The sequence below is a fragment of the Plectropomus leopardus genome, chromosome 18 (genome assembly GCF_008729295.1).
Source record: "Plectropomus leopardus isolate mb chromosome 18, YSFRI_Pleo_2.0, whole genome shotgun sequence".
In the NCBI taxonomy this organism is placed as follows: Eukaryota; Metazoa; Chordata; class Actinopteri; order Perciformes; family Serranidae; genus Plectropomus; species Plectropomus leopardus.
This window is the reverse complement of record NC_056480.1, coordinates 22,818,162-22,841,229: the sequence shown is the minus strand read 5'-3', so window position 1 is coordinate 22,841,229 and position 23,068 is coordinate 22,818,162. Positions and strand designations below refer to the sequence as shown.

At 40.5% G+C, this 23,068-nt stretch overlaps 1 protein-coding gene across 3 annotated transcripts in view; it reads left to right on the top strand.

Moving 5' to 3' along the window:
* Window positions 1–23,068, top strand: part of trps1 (trichorhinophalangeal syndrome I) — a 154,505-nt gene that overhangs the window by 88,573 nt on the left and 42,864 nt on the right. For all 3 annotated transcript variants that reach the window (XM_042506122.1, XM_042506123.1, XM_042506124.1), the window contains exon 9: window positions 146–938. In XM_042506122.1, coding sequence (XP_042362056.1) covers window positions 146–938 — 793 coding nt within the window. The remainder of the gene's footprint in view (window positions 1–145; window positions 939–23,068) is intronic.

The following is a 23,068-nucleotide window of genomic DNA, read 5'->3' as shown; positions in this document are numbered from 1 at the left end:
GCCTTCTTTCCATGATTTTGAAAGAAGTCAATGCTCAGGTTTCAAAGGGTTAAGGTGGTGTTGGTGTTTGATTATGCTGTTTCAAAATAAAGTGCTTTTTTTGTCTGTTAATAATTTATTCACTGCTTTTTTTCTCTCTCTGCAGGCGCGTCCACGCATGCTGCCGTTGTCGACGCTGCGACTTCACGGCTCCCGATTCGTCGGCCCTCCTCGACCATTTTAACTCGGCCCACTGTCACGACTCCTCTCCCTCATTAAGCTCATTGACAACGAACTCCTTACCCACCTCAGTGACGCCTTCGTTAACGCTCTCAGCCAATGGCTGCTCGGCTCCCTCAACTTTAGCCATTAAAGAAGAAAGCAAGGGGGATCTTCGCCTCCTCTACTCCCTTGCACCGCCTGAGGGACGGTTGGCAGAAGGAGGCCGAGAAGAGGTAGGAGGAGTGGTAAAAAGTGAGGGAGGTGAGGAGAAAGACAGAGAGCGGGAGAAAGGCTGGGTCCTTGGGGAGACGAGAGGACTGGGAGAGAGAGGAGGCGAGCAGGCCCACGGGTTACTCTGGGTACCCAAGGAGCGGATGGGGCCAGAAAGAGGAGTAGAAAGAGGAGCAGGAGGTGGGAGTCCTTCTCTTTTCTCCTCCCCTCTCTCACTGTCATTTGTTTCAGCCAATCACGAGGCCTCGCAGCAGAAAAGAGGCGTGGCTTCACCTAGCATGGTTTACCTGGGAGACACCAAGTCGTTTATGGGAGATACCAAGTCGTTTTTGGGAGATGCCAAGCTGTACGGAGGAGGAAGGCCAGGAGGAACCACTGCAGGTGGAGGTGGAGCAGAGAAACGGAGCCAGATGCCTCAGCAGTACGCAGGGGGAGGAGGGAGCGGGGGTGGAGGAGGACAGGAGAAAGGAGGAGCCGCTAAAGAGGAGTCCCAATCCCTATTACGGGTAAGGTGGAACACGTGCACACCCTCCTCCTTCTCTCATTCTGAATTTTCCTGTTTCACATTTGCTTCGCCGCCTCATTCAGCCTAATCTTTCCTCTTTGTCTCATTTACACCCTGATTTTAGCTTTTAACTCTGACTCTGAGTAAAGGCCAGCCAGATCCTACCTGCTGAGAGAATTAGTTGTCAAAGTGCTTCTATTAATACGCCTTCATCTACATTTCCTTTGAATCCGATGTAAGGATTAGACCGCATGCAGAGAGCAGCTACAAGGGGAACTCTAATTCTTCCATCATATTCAGAATACTTATGCAGATTGGCGTTGGCTAGCAAAGTGTGTACGAGCGTCCTGCATGCATGTGAATGTTAATATATCTGTGAGCTGTCGTCCATGCGCTTATGATTCCATGACATCATTTCCTTTCCCAAAAGTTGCACTTATTTTTGTCAAATTAGATTTTAACTCACAACAGTGAGAAACTTGCCGGTTGCTACAGCAACGGGGTGGCAAACTGACAGTTCCCATGGTTACCCCCCCGTCAGTCAGTTCCCTCATGCTACTTTTCAGCCCACAATGCTTTTCACTTCACAGTGATGTCATGGGCTGGTAGGAACAGACTGTGGTTTGCCAGCGCCACAGAGCTTATTGGCTATGATCACATTAGATCAGAATAGACCAAACTGTGTGTGTGTGTGTGTGTGTGTGTGTGTGTAGTGTCATGGCACTGACATGAGACTATGTAAGTGGTAGTATGAAGTGTGAGAGTGGTGCTCGTGGTGTGTGTAGGCACGGATCAGCGTGTGAGTTGACTGTATGGTTCCTTTGTGTAAGTTGTGGGTCTGTTTCATGCGTGCACACTGTGTGTGTGTGTGTGTGTGTCTGTGTGTGTGAGGTGTTGGCAGTAACTTGGCAGACTGGACTGGGTGGGGCAGCAAGAGGTTTACTCATTATCATGGGTGGGGCAGTGTGTGTCTGTGTGAGAGAGAGAGACTGCATGCGTGAGAGAGAAAGGGAGGAAAATTGAGATGAAGAGACAAAGATAGGGAGAGTCAGATGGAGATTTTTTTTTTTCAATTAACCCCTTAACTGACAGCGTTCCCCTTTCTTCCTCTGTAACAGATGAGTTATACCACATGAATAAGTGATATTTGGAAAAGTTGGTCTTGGTTTCAGTGCTTTCAGGCATTTTGGACAGAGCCAGGTTAGCTGTTTCCAACTGCTTCCAGTCTTTTTGATTTTCGTAGCTAACAGTATCTTGACTCTTGTTACCACACAGACATGATATTGAATAACCCATTTATATTGCAGTTACGATATTATACATTTTTAAGATATGGTGTGTGTATGAGCACAGAGAAATCAGGTAATTCATCAGGGATGGGAATCAGCAGAGGCTCCACAATACGATATTATCACAATGCATTATTATTGCAATTGTGCACATGTTTTGATGTATTGAAGTGTTTAAAATATTGCACGAGAGTACACTGAGATACATTGAAATTTATTACTTTTTTTTTAACTGCAGATTAACATCTGTTTTAATTATTTATTTTATTTGTTTGTTTTTTAATTTAATCTTAATTTAACAAGATAGTCCCACTGATATTTGAAATGCCTTATTCAAGGAAGCCCTGGCCAAGACAGCTGCATGAAGAATTTCACATAAAATAACAAACCAATTAAGAACATAACAGTAAAACGTTAAAAACAAAAAAAAAAACAAAAAAGACTTAAAACAATCAGCCAGGATGCCCATTGACTCTCCTGGTAGAGTGGGTGCCCCATGTACAAAGGCCATGTCCCTGCCAGCTGCAGGTCTGGATTAGGGTTATTTGTTTTACCATTTTTCTTTTTTTGCTAATTTTTAGATATTTTTTAGTAACTTTTTCATAATTTCTTGCTAATTTGGGGTAATTTCTTGTGAAATCACTGATTGCCTTTTGCTGAGTTTTCAAGGGGTTAAACAATAATTGGCTTTACATCTGATCCATCAATGGCTCACTGAGAGCTGAAGCTCAATTTATACTTTGCATGTCTGCCAGGGTCCATGAGGACTGTATGTGCCAAATGCTTACTGAGACACCCAATGAAGTATAAACCACATCCCAGTATTGTATGAAACCACTTCCACTGTCTGCGACTTTTTTGGAGTATTTGAGAGCCTTAAGGATTTAATGTGTTTAGTGAGAGACAAAAAGAAGCCAGTGAGTGTATGAAGGTGAGGGGAAGAAAGAGGGAGAGCGGGAGAGAAGAGACAAACAATTTAACAATTTATAAGAGGAGAAGCTGAACATGACTTATTACTTTAATAGCTTCATAATATATGGCCTTTGCTACCATCGTTCTCCCGCTCCCTCCTCTCACTACACAATATTTATTCTCAGTTTCCATGGCGTGCACTGACATGTCTAACAAACACACGAGTATACCACACACACAGACGCACACAGGCTGAGGTTGACTCATCACTGGGCAGGGTAAAAGGGAGGGGCACTAATGCAAAGGATCATCTGAAATAGCTCAGTACACACACACACACAGATATTGACACTTAAGGACACGCACACACACACAGTGACGTTTAGTTCAATTTATATGCAGCCTTTGACGCAACAGGGCAGAGACTGAATTATAAAAGGTGAATCCGCCCAAAATACAAATTGACTCTTTTGTAAATGGCAAGTGAGAAGTAGTGATAGAGGAGGAGGAGGGGGGGCACTGGAGGAAGAGCGATGATGGTAGGATGCAGGGAGTCGGTTAGTGGAGAGGAAGCGAAGGATTAAAAAGAGACAAAAGCAGAAACAAACAGCCAAAGTCTTATTTCTCCTTGTGTGTGTGTGTGTGTGTGTGTGCGTGTGTGTGTGTGTGTGTGTGTGTGTGTGTGTGTGTGTGTGTGTGTGTGTGTGTCTGTGTGTGTCGTTCCTCTGTGCCAGTGTGTGCGGTTCTGCACTTGTGTGTGTCTCCTTTATCCTCACTTGTGCTTTCAATTCTCCTCTGCATCGATCCATCTCTCTCCTTTTTTCTTCTCATTCCTTTTTCTTTCATTTCCCTTCTTTTCCTCAAAGGACAACTCACCTGATATGCAGGGATCGATGCAAACACACCTCGCACACACAACAGCTCTCAGGCATGCACACACACATAAACACAGAGTTTTTTGGGTGTTCCGGTAGGAGCTTTTAACTTTGTAGAGAGAAAATTTTCATCTGAAAGGCCTGATCTGTAATTGCTGCACAGTGTTGCCTTGTTGAGACAGTGTTCCTCTATTGGCTGTGTTTTTTATTGTGAGTTATTATATTGAAGACATTTTCTCAGTGTGAAATGTTGTTTTTTGACATTTTGACTGACTGCATGAGCAGTGGTGGGTAAAGTAATGAAAATCTACACACTCAAGTTCAATTAATACCATGAAAAATAAATCAATTAGGGATAAACAATTACCATTTGAGAAACCTACTACAGGAGGAGTCTTCAAGGTTTTTAAGGACAAGGACCCCTTAGCTCAAAGGGAGATGGAGCAGGGCCCCTTTACTACTTATGCTGTGTAAAACAGTTGCATTTGAGTAATTCTCAAAATAGTTTGGGTGTTCTTGTGTTTGCACTCGCCTGTAGCTGTTAAGTCAGCAGCAGTTGTAGCATGGCATGTGTTAATTTCACCATTTGCACTTTCACTGGTAGTTTCTGAGGTGGACGCTGTGTCAGAGTCTCTCGCTTAAAAAAGGTACAAAACGACCCATTGTGGGTCACAAGAATGCGTGAAATAATTTATCTGTATGTGGAAAAAGTACGTTGTTGTTTGCTGACTGGTTCACTTCGCCATGAACAATAAGTGCTGCACAGTGATTTAATATTAACTAACACACGACTGCACAAGGATTCATTTGTAACAGTTAGCTCATCATGAATGTTGTTGAAATGCTTTCTTTTTTAATGATTATGCCAATTTATCTTTGCTATGTATTTGATTCATGTTTATGTCATTTAGACATATTTTGATTAGAAAATAAATAAATAAAAAAGCAGCCCTGCAGTAACTCATAGGACACCATAGGGGTTGCAGACCTCCTCATGAACACCCAGGTACTGAAGTAAAAAAAAAACCTGGTTAATCCAAAGCTTGGCTAAATATTGGCAATTGAAAAATAGCACAGCCATTTTACAGGGGTCCCTTGACCTCTGACCTCAAGATATCTGAATGAAAATGTGTTATTTATGTAGCCACAAGTCTCCCCTTTTCAGACATGCCAATTTTATGCTGCTGCCATACTTTTTTTTTTTACTGTCATTTAGTAAGAATTGCTTTACCTTGTAAATATGGACTATGGATTTTAAAAAACATGTGATTAAAAAAATGCAAACAGACGATTGAACTATTAACTATCAAAATTAACTGATTAATCTCAATTTTTAAAAAAAACAAAGATTTGATAGCCCTAGTTTTTATCATACCATTAGTGATTGCACATGAAAAAAAATAGTAGCAGTAGTAGAAAAAGTAGTAGCTGATGGTATTTTGCTAACTATGTTTTCACCTACAGTACATAAAACTGACATCAGTGTGCTTGCAGTGATGAGGATTTTTTAAAAGCTGAGATTTCAGTGTTTCTTTTTTAATTACTCTTTTTAGGCTCAGTGAGCACTTCATCATGTAACTGTTGTCTTTTTCTGATTTTGGTATAAAAAGTGTGGCCAGATGTGGTCAGGGACTGACGCTAGAAGCTGCGTCTTATCTCGGTTTTGCTCTGGCATTTTGGCATCTGCAGTGAAGGTGTTCCTTGCACACTCTGCCAGCCTACACTCAATCTCTGCATTTACAGCAGACTAGTTGTAACAAAGGTACAAATTGCAAATGTGGCAAAGTAAAAAGTAGATCACAAGCTTAAAAATATACTTGAATAAAACGTAAAAGTACAGTCAAAACAAAGGATTAAAAAGTACTTGCTCCTTAAATAAAATACTTTTTTCTTTGTTTTTTACTCCTATGTGTTACTTGTAAGGCATTACTACCCCTTCCTGTGTATGAGGCAAGGATAGAAAGCGTGTGAGGTTCGGAGATGAAATTAAAGTAAAAGCTTGGTTAACATTTTAGTTTATAAATGGAATGAGACAGACTTTGAGTAATGGTGGTTTTTCGAGTTAAGTAGGGCTGAGAAAGGTCCGCCTCTGAGCCAAACATATGTGAACACATGTGAATATACCCAAACATATGTGAATCGACCCAAAACTTAGATCATCTAATAAATTCCAGACCGTGTTTTCAAAGGGAATTCCTCCTCAAGGACGGCAGAGAAGAGCAGATAAATGGACGCAAGCAGAGAAAGGAAGAAATTGTGGATGTGACCTTACAAACACAATATAATTGTGTTCATCTTATGTGGTCATAATGCAATGCTGAAATGTGAACCTTCGGGGTTTTAAAAGTCCCATGCGTGACATTCAATTCCATTTGAGTGGAGAGACAGACAGAGAAAATAGAGAGACGCACAGAGAGAGATAAACGGGAATGTGTGCTTTCAGCAGATCAGAGAAGAGTTTCATTAAAGTTTCTCTCGTTTACATTTCTGCCCGACGGAGCTAATTATGTTTAAAAGACACACATACACACACAACACACACTTACACATACACACAGCCGCAGCTGTATTTCCATAAAGTTCTCATTACTTTGCATTCTATTTCCCTTCTTCCCCTCTTTCCCTGCGTAAATTCATGCGTGTCAGCGTACATGTGCATCTATGCGGCTGTGTGCACGCTCCCCTCCGCTTGTGTACTTAATTATGTGCGATGTGTCGGCATTTGCATTTTCTCTGAGTGTGTGCGTGATTGTGTGTGTGTGTTTTGTAAGGAAATTAAAGCATGAATTGAACTTATTTTCCATGCTGATAATTTAACATCACTTTATATCCGCCACAGGAAATTATGGAGCTTATGCTCGAGTGTGTGTGTGTGTGTGTGTGTGTGTGTGTGTGTGTGTGTGTGTGTGTGTGTGTGTGTGTGTGTGTGTGTCTGCGCAGTGTTTTTGTGCTTATTGCCCTTTTAAAGACAAAAAATGGGAAAAAATACTTTGGTGATTTAACTTATAAATTATGTTCCTTAACTGAACTGCTTTGTTATCTGAATATTGTCTTTCTATTTCCTTTCGCCATTATGTTTTGCACTCCTACTATAAACTCTTGAAACCAATCACATTAAATTTCCTTTAATGTAGAAGTGTGTTCTGTACGTTTCCTCTGCAGGCCTTAAAGATATAGACCTTTGTTATTTCTGATGTAAGGTCCCTTGGATCTATAAAAGTGTTCTTGAATAAAATATATAGTAATAAAGCAAGTTGTTTCAAAGGGAAAAGTTGAAAAGTTCAAGAAAAGTTGTTCATGTTTGAGATGAGGGAACTTGGAGTGTTAAAATGCTATCTTATATCCGGGTTTCAGGACTCATTCCTGCAGCAGTCTACGGAGAAGACAAAGCTCAGCTAAAGGCTGTTAGCATAAAGCAAAATGTCTTTTCCATCTGACATTCAACAACTGAGTTTCCACTAAAATTGCTAACTTTAGTGAAGAGCACTAATACTGATGACAGAGCGTAACTCCCGTGACACTTGTGAGGTTCCACTAGTTTTCAGGCAACCGGTAGCTTTCAGCGAGTTATCATATCTAACCTGACAGATGCTTGTAAGGGGGGCACAGTTTGATGCATTAGCAGAGTAGTGTATTAAATGTCAGCTATTGAAGTATTAAAATGGTCTGGGGATCATTAAAATGTATTACATGCATTTCATGTGAAGTTCAGGGCCGCAGAAATTGTTTTTGAGAGCCGCCATTGGCCTGCGGGCTGCATTTTGAGAAGCTATGCTATAATATATATATATATATATATATATACAGTCCCTTATGGAAAATGTGAAAAGTGCTGTCTGTCTTTATTCTTTGCGATTACTGAAGTGCATTTTGTGTGCGTTTGTGTTGGAAAAAGGGAAGGCACACTGATATTCACTGAAGCGCTCGCTCTCTCTCGCTGTTGCTCTCTCTCTCTCTCTCTCTCTCTCTCTCTCTCTCTCTCGACACACACACTCTCAGACAGAGTTGTCTGTTCTGGGCTGTTCAGATTGTTTGTGTAGCAGTCACATTTCCCATCAGGACACAGACTCAAATAAACACAGCCATGCTGGAAAGAAAAAAAGTGTGTGTGTGGTAGCGTGTGTGTGTGTGTGTGGTAAATGTGTGTCCAACATCCAGGCTGTGTTTAGTGTAACAGAAACATAATCAGACAACCTGTTTGCTCTAATTCTGACCTGTCCATGTGTGTGTGTGTGTGTGTGTGTGGAAATACTGGTGGACGAGCTTGTGTGTGAGCATGTGCGTGTCATGTGTGTATCTGCTTGATAGAAGTGTGTATGTGTGTGTGTGTGTGTGTGTGTGTGTGTGTGTGTGTCACACACTTATAACCCATGTGTGGCTTTACGCTGTGTGACAGTCCACAGCAGTCTCATTGTCTGCTAGGAATATTATATTTGGCTTGAAAAACAAATTACACCATTTTAACCACATTTAGACCCATTTTGGCTAATCCGGACATGCCACGCTTCCCCACACATATTACAGCTGACAACATGCGTTGCAGGAAGGTGACAGCTTGGCATTTTTGGCTCACACTAATCAAGAATTAGCGTATTTCCTTGACTGTATCTTGGCTCACGGTTTGGATGTTAATCCTCTTTTCAAGTACGCTTTGAATTGTCTGATTGACTGATTCCGACTCGGGATTGAAAAAAACGTAAAATTTGTTCCTTCTCAACCTGCTTGGGAAACTTTTTACCGCATCACACTACTTCCGAAAGTGTAAAGTCAGTCATCAGTCATAGAAAAGTACACTAAATTGACTTTAAAATCCCAGGATTTGGCCATGTGGTTTTTCTTTGGGTTACTTTTTGGCAGCTGGGTGGTGTAGTGATTAGTCATATGTCCCTCAGCTGAAAGCTCAGGCTCAATCCCCTTTGCCTGACATATCTCCCCTGCTGAAGTGTCCTTGAGCAAGACATTGAACCATTATTTGCTCCAGGGCTGCCGCTGGGCAGCTGACCCTGCAGTCTGACCTTCCTGCGGAGCAAGACGAGGAATTCCTCCTTCTGGGATCGGAGGAGTATTAAAAGAGACTTTCCTGCGATTGTCTAAACTTTACTGGCACTCAGTGAATTGTCCCATTTCTAACAAACCACACTAATCTGGCGCCAAAGTAGGAAAAGCCATTAAAAGTTTTCAGATATTTTTTTTTGCACAGGTCCCTAGATTAAGTATGATTACACCAAAATCTTGATCTGAAGTGCATTTACTCAAAAATGCGGTGGTTTATAGCTCATAATATCACGTAATGTGATATGATTAGTTTGACTCGAGCCTAACATGCCGTCTCTTCAGATATCTCCTCTTTCCACGGAGCGTTTCATTGGTTCAGACACATGTCGCTTACACACACGGCCTTTTCATTGGTTCAGCCGGGCGCCCATGACACAGATGTTCCACCCTCCCCGCCAGTGAACCAGCCAGGTGTTTTTCATCACGTCGACATGGCAACAGTAAAACACAGTGGTTATTTTAGCTCCTAGCTGTAATTTAGACGTTTACATCAATTACTGTTACAATCAACTTACACACACACTACTGGAAGTGTGTGCGTGTGTGCACATGTGTGTTCTTTTTATATTTCTCAGTTTTTTTTCCTGCTATGGCTTACACACCCGGTCCCACAGTGCTTGTATGTTTCTCTTTGTTGGTCTCTCTCTCTCTCTCTCTCTCTCTCTCTCTCTCTCTCTCTCTCTCTTCTCGTTCGTTCTTTGTGTAATTTGGGAGCAATTTCACTACAGGCTATATGTGTGTGTGGGCATGTGCACGTGTGTGAGCATGTGCACAAGTGCGTGCATATGCGTGTGTGTTCACACATGGAACCAATATTGAGGCCAGATGATCATTTTGCTACAACAAGACCTCTACACGCAACGCTAGCCAGCTACACACACACACACACACACACACACACACACACACACACACACACACACACACACACACACACACACACAGAAATGCATTGGGTACACCGTTCTGGCAGCACTTGTGTAATTAGGAAGCTGATTGGTTAGATTAAATGTCCATCTGACCCCTGACCAATAGTTAATTTGAAAACCCCGCTCGCCTTCCCCTCTCCTCTGTCTCCTGGCTCTCCTGGCTCTCCTTTCTTTCCCTCATCTCTTCTTTAAATCTGAAGTTCTTTCACACAATCAGGCCTTTTGCTTTGGTAATAGTGACTGATGTAATTTGACAAACGAGAGAAAAGAAGCCAGAGAGAATGAATAGCTTATAGAAAACCGCTTCCAGTAAATGACTGAAAGTAGATTGACAAATGACTACAAATGACTTTTTTTCAGTTTTTATCCATCAGTGTATCCAGGCCATTTAATTTCAAAATGTCCTGCTTAGCGGAAACACCTAATGAAGAATAATGTACATCTGTTTAACATATCAGTATCGGTTTCTTATTTTCCTCTGTCTTCATCCGTTGCTCATTCTCTCCTGTACATTAGGCCTGGTTCACAGGAAAAAAAACGTTTGAACTCAGTAGAAGGATGCATCTCGTATCATTAAGGCTTCGGGGGAGGGCTAAAACACAGCTGTGAATTGTGTCACAGCGTGCATGGTAAAAACAAAAAGGTACTTGCAGATCCCCTTCCAAACTACAAAGACAAAACAATGAAACATGATAAGAGGTCCACTTATTCAAACCTGCACTCCTACCTGCATTTTATTTGCTGACAGTTGCCAATCCTTCCTTGTGACACATCAAACATATTAAGTGTGTTTTGAATTTTGGCCAAGGTTGGTGTCGGGCCGCCCCCTTAAAGTCAGAGATTCAAATCAGCAGACCCCACAGTTGGCTGAGATTCCTTTTAAGTTGAAACAATTCAAGTTTATTCATATTCATATTTATTCAAGTCTAATCATATATAGCACATTAGAGTTGACCAAAGTGATGTACAAGTTAAAGTAAAAGGGACACAAATAGCAGTTAAAATTCAAATTACACAATTACAACAATAAATAGTCACAGAAATGACAAAGCAATGCTATGTGCACACAAATATAAAAACACAATAAAACTGGAAAAAAAATGACATACTTAAAGGGGAACATTTCATTGAAAACCTGTTAATCCAAAGCTTTGGAACAGCATGGATCATGGGAAAGGTTGTGCAGTGGTTGTTTGTTTATCTGTTTGTTTTTGTTTTCATTCAGTTAGTATTTTAGTGTACTTCAGGGCATGTTTTGGTCCTCAGATTTAGCTGCAGAATGAGTGTTTTTCTTGCTCTCACGCCTCTTTTCGACATAGACAGCTTTAGACCCAGACCCAAGGTGAGTCTGATTTGGAGGAAGCTGCCCAGAGGAAGAGAGGCTTTACATGGTTAGGCTCAGAGATAACATTATAATCTGCCTTCTACTTAAAACTGCTGAATTTACAGCTCACAGCAACTAAATTCACTGCACTCTCTGGCTTTTGTTGGATAACCAGTGGCCGTCAAAAATGTTATTGGATGTTTCAAATGCATTGTTAGCATAATTAGCATGTTAACTACATTAGGTTTATGTCACTGTTACAACAAACCCCCACTGAACCCTGTTCAAATGTTCAAAATCCATATAGGGAAAAATACAACAAATATTTGTATTGAACAGCCAAATCTGATTCGACTGATATGATTCTGATTTGGGTACAGCCCTAGAAAGATGTGAATCTTCATTCAATCATTTTTTAATAAAAAAATCTAAATGTTCAGTACACACATTCAGATTCACATCACATAAGCATACACACAAGCACTCTCAAACGTGTGCAGGATGTGCACACACACAGGCTCAACCAGTCGTTTTGACACTTTAATCCACTTCACTTTAGGACTAGTCACACCTTTCTTTGGTGCGTGTGTGTGTGTGTGTGTGTGTGTGTGTGTGTGTGCATGTGTGTGTGTGTGTGACAGAGAGAGAGAGTGACAAAGAGAAAGACAGTGTGTGTGTGTGTGTGTGTGTTGTGTGAGCAAGCGTGTGCCATGGCAACCTTGGCGGACAAAGCCCTCTTGGCAAGGTAGCAAGATGGCCCTGGGTTTGTGCGCAATGCAGCAGACTGTGCCGTCCCAAGTGTGTGTGTGTGGTGGTGTGTGGTGGGTGTGTGTGTGTTGTGTGTGTGTGTGTGTGTGTGTGTGTGTGTGTGTGTGTGTGTGTGTGTGTGTGTGTGTGTGTGTGTGTGTGTGTGTGTGTGTCTGTCTGTGTGTGCGCCTGTGAGAGGAATGCAAAGTGGAGATTTTCACTTTTAACTTCTCTCAGTGGAAACACACACCCACCCTCAAACTTATAATACACTGACACACACTCACAGTGCCATGCATACTTGATTTGGGGTGAAAGCTCGAAAAGGATACATCATTTTTTTCCCTCTTCCTCTGTCTGTCTCTCCCCGAACTCCTGCTTTTCCCTCTGTCTGTCTCCCCCTCTGTTGTCCCCTGCGAGCTCTTCACTCATTAGGAATTCTCCACTAGTGTGTGCATGCGTGTGTGTGTCTCTGCGTGTGTGTGTTTATGAATTCTGCTCCACTGGCATGATGCATCTTGTATACTAGATTTCCCTGAAGACCATTTCTCTTTTGTTCTCACCCTCGCTCACTCTCTCTCTCTCGATCTGTCTGTACAGCACAACAGGACCCGACACAGCTCAGCACAGCTTCAGCTGTTCAGGACTTGTATGCTCCCAGTGTGTATATCGACGTGTATTGTGTTCCTGTGGTCCCGCGTAGCTCAGAGGATAGAGCCAAAGCTGAAGACATTATAGTCCAGTTGTGCTGTGAGAGCCGTGTTTTTGTTCTGTCTTTACAGCTTAGAAGTTTTGATGAGAGCCATAGAGAGAATGAGTTTGCACAACTTGCATTTTGGGCTCCATGCCACTACGTCTCTAGTACATCAATGCATGCAGAAATACATCACATTTTCTCACAAGTCTGACTCAGACTCTTCATGATAAGTGGCAGTAATTTGAGGCTTTACGTCTGTGTTTACTCAAAATGAAGCCTGAAAGATGCAAGTTTTAATGTGGAAGTTGGGATTTCTAGGAACAAAATGACAAAGTGTATACAACTCTATGGAAACTGTGACAGATGAGCAGAAACCTTTTCAGAAGCTGGAAGAACTGGTGACACTGATGGAACGAAAAATAACAGACACAAAGCCATATGAGCCTCTTTAATTTTGCTCCATATCAAATAACAAAACCCTCTAATAATTATATTAAGTGTATTGTTAAATGTGAGATCAAGGCCTGTTTTGCAGTGGTAAACAAGAAAAGTTAACCCAGTAGAGCCTGGAACTCCAGCAGCCAAGCAGCAGCTCTGGATAATGGCAGCCATTCTATACAGTTCTGTTGCAGCAGATGCAGCGCAGCTTTCAAAGACATCGTAGAAGCTTATAAAATTTGTCTCTCGTCTGTTCTTAACGGAGTCACAGCGTGTTACACGGAGCAGATTGAGTTCTCTAAAAGGCGCCCGAAGGTTTCGTGAAATATAGATACAACGCCATTATGAGGATAAATGTAACAACAATAAACATGATTAAAATGAAACAAAAAAGAAATTATTGATGTAGCTCAAGGAAAAGTGAGAGGTTAAAGTTTAAATAGTTAATTTTTAATTTTGAAGCTCACAGTGAATATTAATTGAACATAATTATGGTATGCATTATAGTATGTTTTTATTCAAGCATATTCGCAGTAGCGAGAGGGGATTTTATTGAGAGGAGACGCACAAATGGAGACATTACTTTGTGCTGGGAAATATCGGTTCAAAAATTTTGAGTAATTTGCGTCTTGCGGTATGTGTATTTGCATGGTGTGTATGTGTGCACTGTTACTTGAAGTGCGTCATAGCTGCAGATGTTTGGCTTCTGAGGTTGTGCAGACACACACACGCAAACACACACATTCTCTCTGACACAAACATTCACACAGTCAGGTCCCCTAGTCCCATCTATCCTGTTCCTTAATAGACCAGGTGCAGCCAAACAATGGGTGTGTGCACGCATGCCCCTGTGACCGTGTGTGTTTGTGTGTGTCACTCTCAGCTACTGCTGTGTTCACATGTCCTTGAGCATTTTTTTTCCCCAAATTGTCTTCACGATTTTTGCTGCATAAACATCCATCTGGATACAGTGTATAAAGGAAGATTCACTCACACAGTGTCTATCAATGTGCAGTCTGTTTCCCATCAGAGAAAAACACAGCAAACAGAGCCTCATGTGTCCATTCGCACCAGATCAACAGGATTACAACACTGTTATCTCGTCTCAGAAATGTTGGGACCGTGATCCATCTTTCTATCTGTAACAAAATATTCTTCCGTTGTTTTAAGCCAAGTCTGATAGGATCCACTTTCAGTCTTACGCTTATTCCTGTATTTTGGGGTTCAGGTCACTGAGATAACCAAACCCATTTTAGAGAGAAAATCCTCTCTGAAAGTGGATCCATGTTGTTCCTTTGATCTAACACAGCTCACTGATTAAGAACATCTCTCTCTCTCTCTCTCTCTCTCTCTCTCTCTCTCTCTCTCTCTCTCAAAGCCACAGACCTGAGAGACACTGCTCTAATGTGTGATGCTACCGAGAAACGTGAAAACAGAATAAAATAATTAAATAATAGTCTGGCAAAAAAATAGTGGTGTAATAGTGGAGTTTCAATCATCTTTTAAAAGTATTCTTGATCTTAAAGAAATATTCCACTGCTGGCAAGACGGTCCTTTTCATAAAACTTGGCTGTCTATGCTATAGAAAGATGCAAATACTTTTCAAATTGGTGCTACATTAACAGAGAAAATGGGCTGTGGTATTTGCTTTTACTCAAGAGTTAGAAAACCTACAGCTACCAGAATGCACTGCACCACACTGGACCAATAAAAGTTTTCCACTGGTGGGTGACATAATGCAGACTTGGCTGAAACAATATAGCGGCCAGTGGGTATCAAATGATCTCAAATTACATATAAACAATGCATCAAAATGTATTTCTGAAGAAATTTTAGGTGAGAAACAGGTGATACAGTAACACAGGGTTTACCGTTTTATCTGAGTGTGGTTTGAGTTTGAGAGAGGGGATGGGTCTTTCTCTTGATTTGCTTCTATACTCTTTGTGTTCGTGGTGGCCGACACACAAAAATGTAACAGTACAATCTGTAGTTTGAGCAACAGGCTGAGAGAATTAAAAAAAAGAAATAGAAATGAGCAGGATGGTTTAGCCCTCAAATTAAAAGTAAAATGATTCAGACTGGGGAATTGTTGTTTATTTTAAGTATACATGAGGTGCACAAAACGGAATGAACGAGCTGCTGCAACTGGCCCCTGGCCTCCTGTCATTTTGCAAATGTGGCCCCAAAGTACAGCAAGTTGAGTATCCCTGGTCAAGGCTCTGGTTAGGTGCAGGGAAGTTTACCACAGTTAATTTACACAAACAACCTGCAATGTAAAGATAAAAAGCTGGTTGAAAATCTGTAAAGTATCCCTTTAAAGGATAATTCCAGTTTATTACTACTGGGATCCTTTTTTAAATACATTTGGACACCAAGTAAATTCACTGAGACATTTCCTTATAAAGTATTTGAAAGGAGATTTTTGAATTTTCTGAATCATGTATGGTCTACATACATTTTTTGCCAGCAGTTTTGCTCTTCACTGCCTTTGATGGTGCATTGCTGCCTTTTTTGCCATTAACAGCTGTCGATTGGTGGAATGGTGCCACATCAATGGGAAGATGTGAAACAAGCATGATACAAAAAACAGGGACCCACTTGTAAAAACATAGCTGCATAGCGCGACTAGTGGTCAGAAACTCCACATGGTACCTCTCATCACTGATTGCACTTCCATTGTGGTTCGACATTCAAATTTGAAATGAACCACAAATTTGACAATGCTACATCGTAAACAGCTTAACTCTGTGTTCATGCTGTGTACAGTTAAAAGTTACACACAAGCGCACACATATATGTACGTAAGAAAAAGTATGACTCACACCTTGCAAACAGATGAACATATGTAAAAGATCACCATTATTTAAAGCCCCCTATTTGCAGATCAACCAGGAAACAAGTGTTACATTACCTCGAGACCACCGAGAGAGTGAGCGGTAGACAGAGGAAGAAAGAGAGAGAAAGAAAGGAGAGCCAGAGAGACAAGAATAAGAAAGAGAAAGAGCAGAGAGAGACGACAAAGACAGGAAGATGAGAGACAAGACGGCAGGGTAGAGAGAAATGAAGGCAGACTGAGAGAGAAAGGGGAGCAGCTGCCAAGCTCTGAGTGGGGTTAAGCATCACCACAAGTACAACCTAATAAGGTCTGAAAGTGTGCACACACACACACACACACACACACACACACACTGTATACACAGACTTGGCCAGTTTTCAAAATCAGTGTTTCTGCAGTAAGCAACAGTAAGCAGTTACTCACATCTGCCTCCAGATCCTTCAAAGCCGAACACTGTCGTGATGCATAATGCTTTCTTTTCCTCCTTTTTTTCCACGCTGTTCTGACAAAATAAAACATCTTTATTATTACCATAAATCTGTAGTCTTGAGCAAATATTTTTTTTCTTTAGAGACTTTTTTGTTAGTTTATACTCTCTTACAACTAAGTACCAGTGTCCATTCTGTGTCTGGTGAAATTTCTGGCCTGCAGTTGCAATATCCGAGAGTGGAAATGGTTATAACTCCATTTAGATTGTACCCAAAGTCACACATTGGTGGTCACAGGATGTGTTACAACATCAGCAGGTATCCTGTCTGATGTGCTTTGGTATGTTAGGCTGCTATCTAGTAAGCTGCACTAGAGCTGGAGATTGCTATCTCTGCATATAGTGTGTGTGCTCTGTATTTTCTACTCTAGTCTCTGTAGACTGTTCTGGAAATCTGTAGTTGTGTGTTGCTTTCTTTCCCCTTATTTTTGAATTTCTTACTAAAAGAACATGGTAGTAATCTAAAAAAAAGATTGCAGTCTGCACTACATCATATTGTGTGTGCATTTCTCAGACATAAAACATGACTTGTGACTGATTGTAAGATATGAGAGAATGATTAAAGTCCTCCAATTTATGGCAGACATTGTTGAGCTAGTCCAACTGAACAAAGCTTATTTGTATTATTTATGGCGACCATCACCTGAATATGAACTACACACCAAAACGTAATTGTGAGTATGCTTTCAGTAGTTTGTTTTTTGCTTAAGGTCCCAGAGACAGGTGTTGTTTACAGCGTGTCTGTCCACACAAGTCACAGAAAAGAATTTCAAGAGACAATTTTCCTCAAAATGCATATTTTTTCCTCTTACCTATAGTGCTATTTACCAATCAGTTTCGGTGTTAGTTGTTGGAGATATTGGCTGTAAAGATGTCTGCCTCCTCTCCAGTATAATGGAACTAGATGGCGCTCAGCTTGTGGTGCTCAAAGAGACAAAAAAAAACAACAACTTTGAAAACACAACAGCAATGTCTTTTTCCAGAAATCATGACCTGGTTACTGAAGATAACCAGCAGACCTGATGTGAGCACTTTGATGCAGGAACTATTTACAACATAAATTATGTTGTAAATATTCTATAGTTATGTTACATAACTACACCTGCCAACAGTATCACCTCGCAGATGGAAGCATGCATCTACTGCTAGCTCACCTTGCACCACAGAGCTAGCTAATGTGGAAGCTCAGCCTTGGAGGATGGTATCAATGTTTACATCTTACGCTGTTGTGAGAAAATAGTTCCTTGATAAAAGATCTGTGGATTATCTTTAGTAACAGGGTCATGATTTCTGGAAATAGACGTTGCTGTTAAGTTTTTCAAATATATTTTCTTTTGTGCTTTGAGCACCACAAGTCAAGTAGTATCTAGTTTCATTATACTGGAGAGAAGGCGGACGTCTCTACGGCCGAGATCTCCAACACCTAGCAACTCGCAAGTGTACTTGTAAACAGCACCACAGGTGAGAGGAAATTAGTATTTTTGACTTTGGGAGAAACTGTCTCTTAAAGAGACACTGTCTTGCAGTTTTAACGGCATACTTGACGTCATCTGGTTTTTCTGACATTGTAAACCTTTGCCAGACCTTGGTTTAGTTGCAGCATTACAATTTTTGTTGTTCAACTTTTGTAAACTTTTCAATTTTAGCATCATCATCTGCTGAAATATATAATCTTCCCAAGAACTGGAGACTTGAGGAGGAAGAATGTGTATCTCTGACTTCTCCAAATCCCCCTTTTTAGTACTTCCAACACTTAAGTTGAAACCTAAACTGTACTCTCTCCATAATTAGGTACAAATCAGATTTTCTGGTCCGAGCAAGAAGAAGTGATCTAGTATTGTGGCCAAATGCAAGAGAAAACTCTAGTGAGACACTGTTATTAGGCGATTCTTAATCTATTTAAAACCCTTTAATGCTGTAATGTGCAAGTTTTTAGGTTACACTTTCACCACTTCTGTATTTGTGTGTGTTTTAGCAAAACAAATAAAAGTAATTATACAGATAGTTATTAGCCAAAGGTTAGAATGAAAGATTTTGATGATATAGGTGAGCTGATAAGAAGGTCTGACACACAGGATTTTCATGTTTGCATGTAATCCAAGCGTCCATGCGCTATTTTTCTTGGACAGATGGCTCCTGAATGTTAGGGGGCCGCAGCGCTGCGACTTGGACAGCAACAACACTGTGGACGGTCTAAACAAACTTTGCGAGCTAAGTAATAGCTGTTGAGTCCCCAGCAAGCACTAAGTGAGGAATGAATGTTGACATCGCTGCTTGCGACGCAGCCCTCCTAAGTAACATAAGAAGCCAAGATGAAAATCGTCAACTCCCACAGTATTCAGACAATAAAAATTAAATCACACATACACACAGACACAGACACACACACACAAACTAGAGTAGAAAACTCCTGCTCGCTCCGTCCTCCTCCCCCCGAGGCTGGGGAAAAGCGAAGGAGCTTTGCAAAATGAAATGAATAATGGGAGGATGGAGAGATAGGGGATAACTTTGTGTCCCTCCTCTCTCACTGAGTGGTTATCACTTTCTCTCACTGAGTGCCCATTCTCTCTCTCTCCATCTCTCTCCTCCTCTCTCTGTCTCCCCTTCTCTGCTGAAGGGAGATTAAAAGCTGATAGGAGATTGCAAAGACATGTTGCACTCCTGTTCTGACACACACACATGCATACAGATGGTAACATTAGCTCTTGTATAGCTGGGAGCTCTTGATGTAAAACACATGTTCTTGCCTCGGCAGTGTGTGCCGGTGTGTCTACGGCTGTTTAAACCAACTTTATCGCTCCATCAGTTCAGAGACAAGGAACGATTCATTCAGAGAGAGAGAGAGAGAGTAATGGGGTGGAGGGTAGGAGGGAGGAGTGTGGAGTGTGTGGGTTTCTGTGTGTGTGTGTGTGTGTGTGTGTGTGTGTGTGTGTGTATTTAGCAGACAGTGATTGACAGAATTTCTCCATTTCTCCCTTCAGTATTAATCAAACCTTTGGAATGTCAAACACACTGATATTCAGGCTATGGATTATCCCAAAAATCCACAGTGTCATTTAAATATGATACGTTTTTTTTGGGGGGGGGGGGTTCTTTTAATGATAGATGACATTGGCTCCTATGTGAAGCAAATGAGGTCATTTTAAAATAGTATCTCCATTTCATAGCTTGTCCACTAGAGAGAGCACTGATAGTAGCTTATATATCCAGTATATATGCCCAGTATGTATCTTTTTCACTATAAATTTATAATATAAGAATAATAATCCAAGGGATCTGTATCAAAATTGATTTTTCATTTTGTGTAAATGTTAAATAAGTTAGCGCCGGGTTGATGTATCTGAGATGAATTGTGCCTCGCCTGGAAAATAGACTAGATCAGACAGCAGCAGGAGCCGTCAACAAAACACAGCAGTCAAGTCTGGCAGTTGCCGGCTAAGATGCTTTATTTCCTGCAGTCTTCAAAGAATGTACACAGAGTCACAGAAGTATTTACATCCTGTTAGATTAATCTGTGGGCTGCCTGTTGTTTGCAGACCACCCTTACAACTAATCAAAGTTCAGTCATGTATTTTAAAATATGCAACAGTTAGAAGAGCAGTCATTACCATTGAAACACCTGAGTCACAGACTCAACTTCTATTTATAAAATAAATGAATGAATAATAATAATAACATCGCACTGCCGTAAATAAAAAGAGAATCTAGATCAAAAGGTTATAACGTAGTGCAAGTAAACCCTTTGAAACCTGGAACGACATCACTTTGCTTATGCTGCTTTCAGAAACCTATCAGAAACATCACAAACACAAACATCTTAAACTTGAGCAAACTTGCTATTTTTTCTCAAAAACATAGAAAATAATGCAATGAGCAATTTCCTAGGAAATGTTCCACAAATTGCCAAGATATGGGTAGATAAATAAACTATATTTATAATGATCATGATTCCATATTTAAATTATGTTACAGAATTATTATATTTTTAAGCCAAGTCTGGTTTGCCTATTTTTCTTTTTCCTTTTCCTGTTTTTGTTTTGTTAGTTAGTTGGGTTTTTTTTTTTCAAATTTTCAGGTAATTTTCTTTTTATTTATTTATTGCTCATTTTTTCAATTCTTCCTTTGTATATTTAATATACAAATAATATATTTTACTTCCATTCTCAGGAAACAGTTATCAATATTGCAACATATGGGGATGCATGTCTTGTTATACCGTCCTGCCATTTTGTCGATCTGTTTTCTACTGCCATCCAGAAGGTATTGTCTGGCATCTGCCTGATTGCATGTGAACGCAGCATAGCCTACATTCATTGTACAGCGATCAATAGTGCAATAGTGTAGCTCATCTTCTACAAGCCTATTATCGGGGTTTCTTTAAAATTCAAAATAACGATATCAGCATCTCTCCCAGTGAACAAAAAGTGCAGTTAGTGCAGTTAGTTAAGACTAGAGCAGAAATAATTGATGGTAAAACATCAACATCTAGTTCGAAGTGCGCTGGCAGTCTCCTTTTGCACCTCTGCATGTCCCTTTATCTGCTAAATACATGTATTAACCCCTTAAAACCTGACAATTTTCCTTGATTTCATTCAAAAACATGGAAAGAAGGCAGTTAATGACCCAAATATAAGCAAGAAATGAGTAAAAGGTTCTAAGAAAATTAACTGAAATGATCAAAAAATGGTGGAACACGGGAAGTGGCCTGAAAAGGTGATCAAATAAAATAAATACATTTTTTTTTTTTTTTTTTAAATCTGTAACCTAATTTTTGAATATTGCTTTGGTTTTCTTGATTACAGCATGTCTTCTACTAATGTATTTTTCCAATTTACAGAACATTTTATATTTTTGCTGATTACCTTTTTTCCCCATATTTTTCAAAGAAATCAAACCAAGTTGCTCACATTTCAAAGGTTTTAATGTTTGGCATCTGAATACGGCACAAGAAAACTGATGCGGTTCCGGGTTTCAAAGGGTTAAAACAGTTGCACAACAATAAACAAGAACAACAACATAACTCATTTCTAAAATTAACATTTAAATTGCAGACTAGTAGACTTTTTGCCTGATCTTTACAGTTTGTCAAATGTAGTCAAAATACAAACAAAATCTTGCGAAGTAGACTTTGTTTAGCTCTTGAGTTCAGTTCCTTTGGCTGCTCAGTTCTTGGAACCATCGAGTCAAAATGGGCCAGAAGCTGATTCATGTCGCCTAAATTGTAACTGTGGAACAGCTCTGAAAAAGAACAGCAGCACCGACGCAATGTCTGCTTTTGGTTAACCACCAACATGGGTTTAGTCTAGTAGAAAAAATGAAAATACAGGTGACTTCAACATGTCCACATATTTCACTCTCTGCTCTGTGTTGCATCAAACATCAAATTATCCCATTTGGTTCCTAACAGCATTAAAAAAGAAAGAAATAACAGAGACTTGCCTGAAAGGTATAATCCATCAAAGAAGAATCAGCAAATAAACGTATGAACGCACTTTCTCTCTGGCTTGTGTTTATGTGGTGCCCCAAGTTTACATCTATTTTTTACTCTCTGCAATTTGACAACAGTGTGTCTCTGAAACACTGGATCAGAACTGGTCACATTTCCACTAAATTGCAGAGCGCTGTGAAATTAAAGCCACACAACACACGTCGATAACGTTTTGTTAAACCGATTGACGGGACGGTCAACCACGGTGAGGAAAAATAGCAAAAAACAAATAGATTTGCTTGATAAAGGTTTCTTCTTGCCGCCAGTCGTTCTAGCAGACTGAACTCATCTACATTTAGATTCACTGGCCAATGTGTGTGGTCATCCGTGCCTTTGATTTAGAGTGTGTGTACTTGTGTGTGCGTGAGCTTTATTGACCAGCAGATGAAGGCTGTGTGTGTGATGAGAAGCAGGCGACCAGATGGACTTATGGGAAATAAAAACCTTTTATTTATTTATACTCTTTGATTAAATGGCATTTGTTTCTGTCTCTTGGTGTATGTGAGTCCATGCGTGGTAGTGCGTGTATTTATGTGTGTGTGGTATTGTGTGTGTGTGTGTGTGTGTGTGTGTGTGCGTGTGCGTGTGCGCGCGCGCCTTGTATTTAATGACAAATAGAATAGAGGGATCAGAGCAATCAGGTTTGAATGATTACTATGGGAACGAGGGAGAGCGACTGATAGCGAGAGAGAGAAAGGGAAGGAAAAGAGACAAAGTCAGATTACAGAATCAACTAATTCTTACACAACAGAAATTATTGCCTCTGTTTGTTGATCTCTTTTTAGCTTCCATTCTCTGCTTTTGTCTGCGTTCTTGCAGTCTGTCTATGTATCCATCTGTGTGAGATTGATACCAGTATTTCCTCATTTCTCTCCACTTTTCTCTCCTCTCTCTGCCTCCTCTCCCCCTCTTCTCTGCGTCCTATCAATATCTCTCTCTGCGTCAGTGCCTCTGTAATAATATCATTAATTACAGCTGGCATTTTTTTAAAAGCTTCCACAATATTGCCCCTGGATATTTTCCATTAGTACCTATTCATCTGAGCTCACTCTTG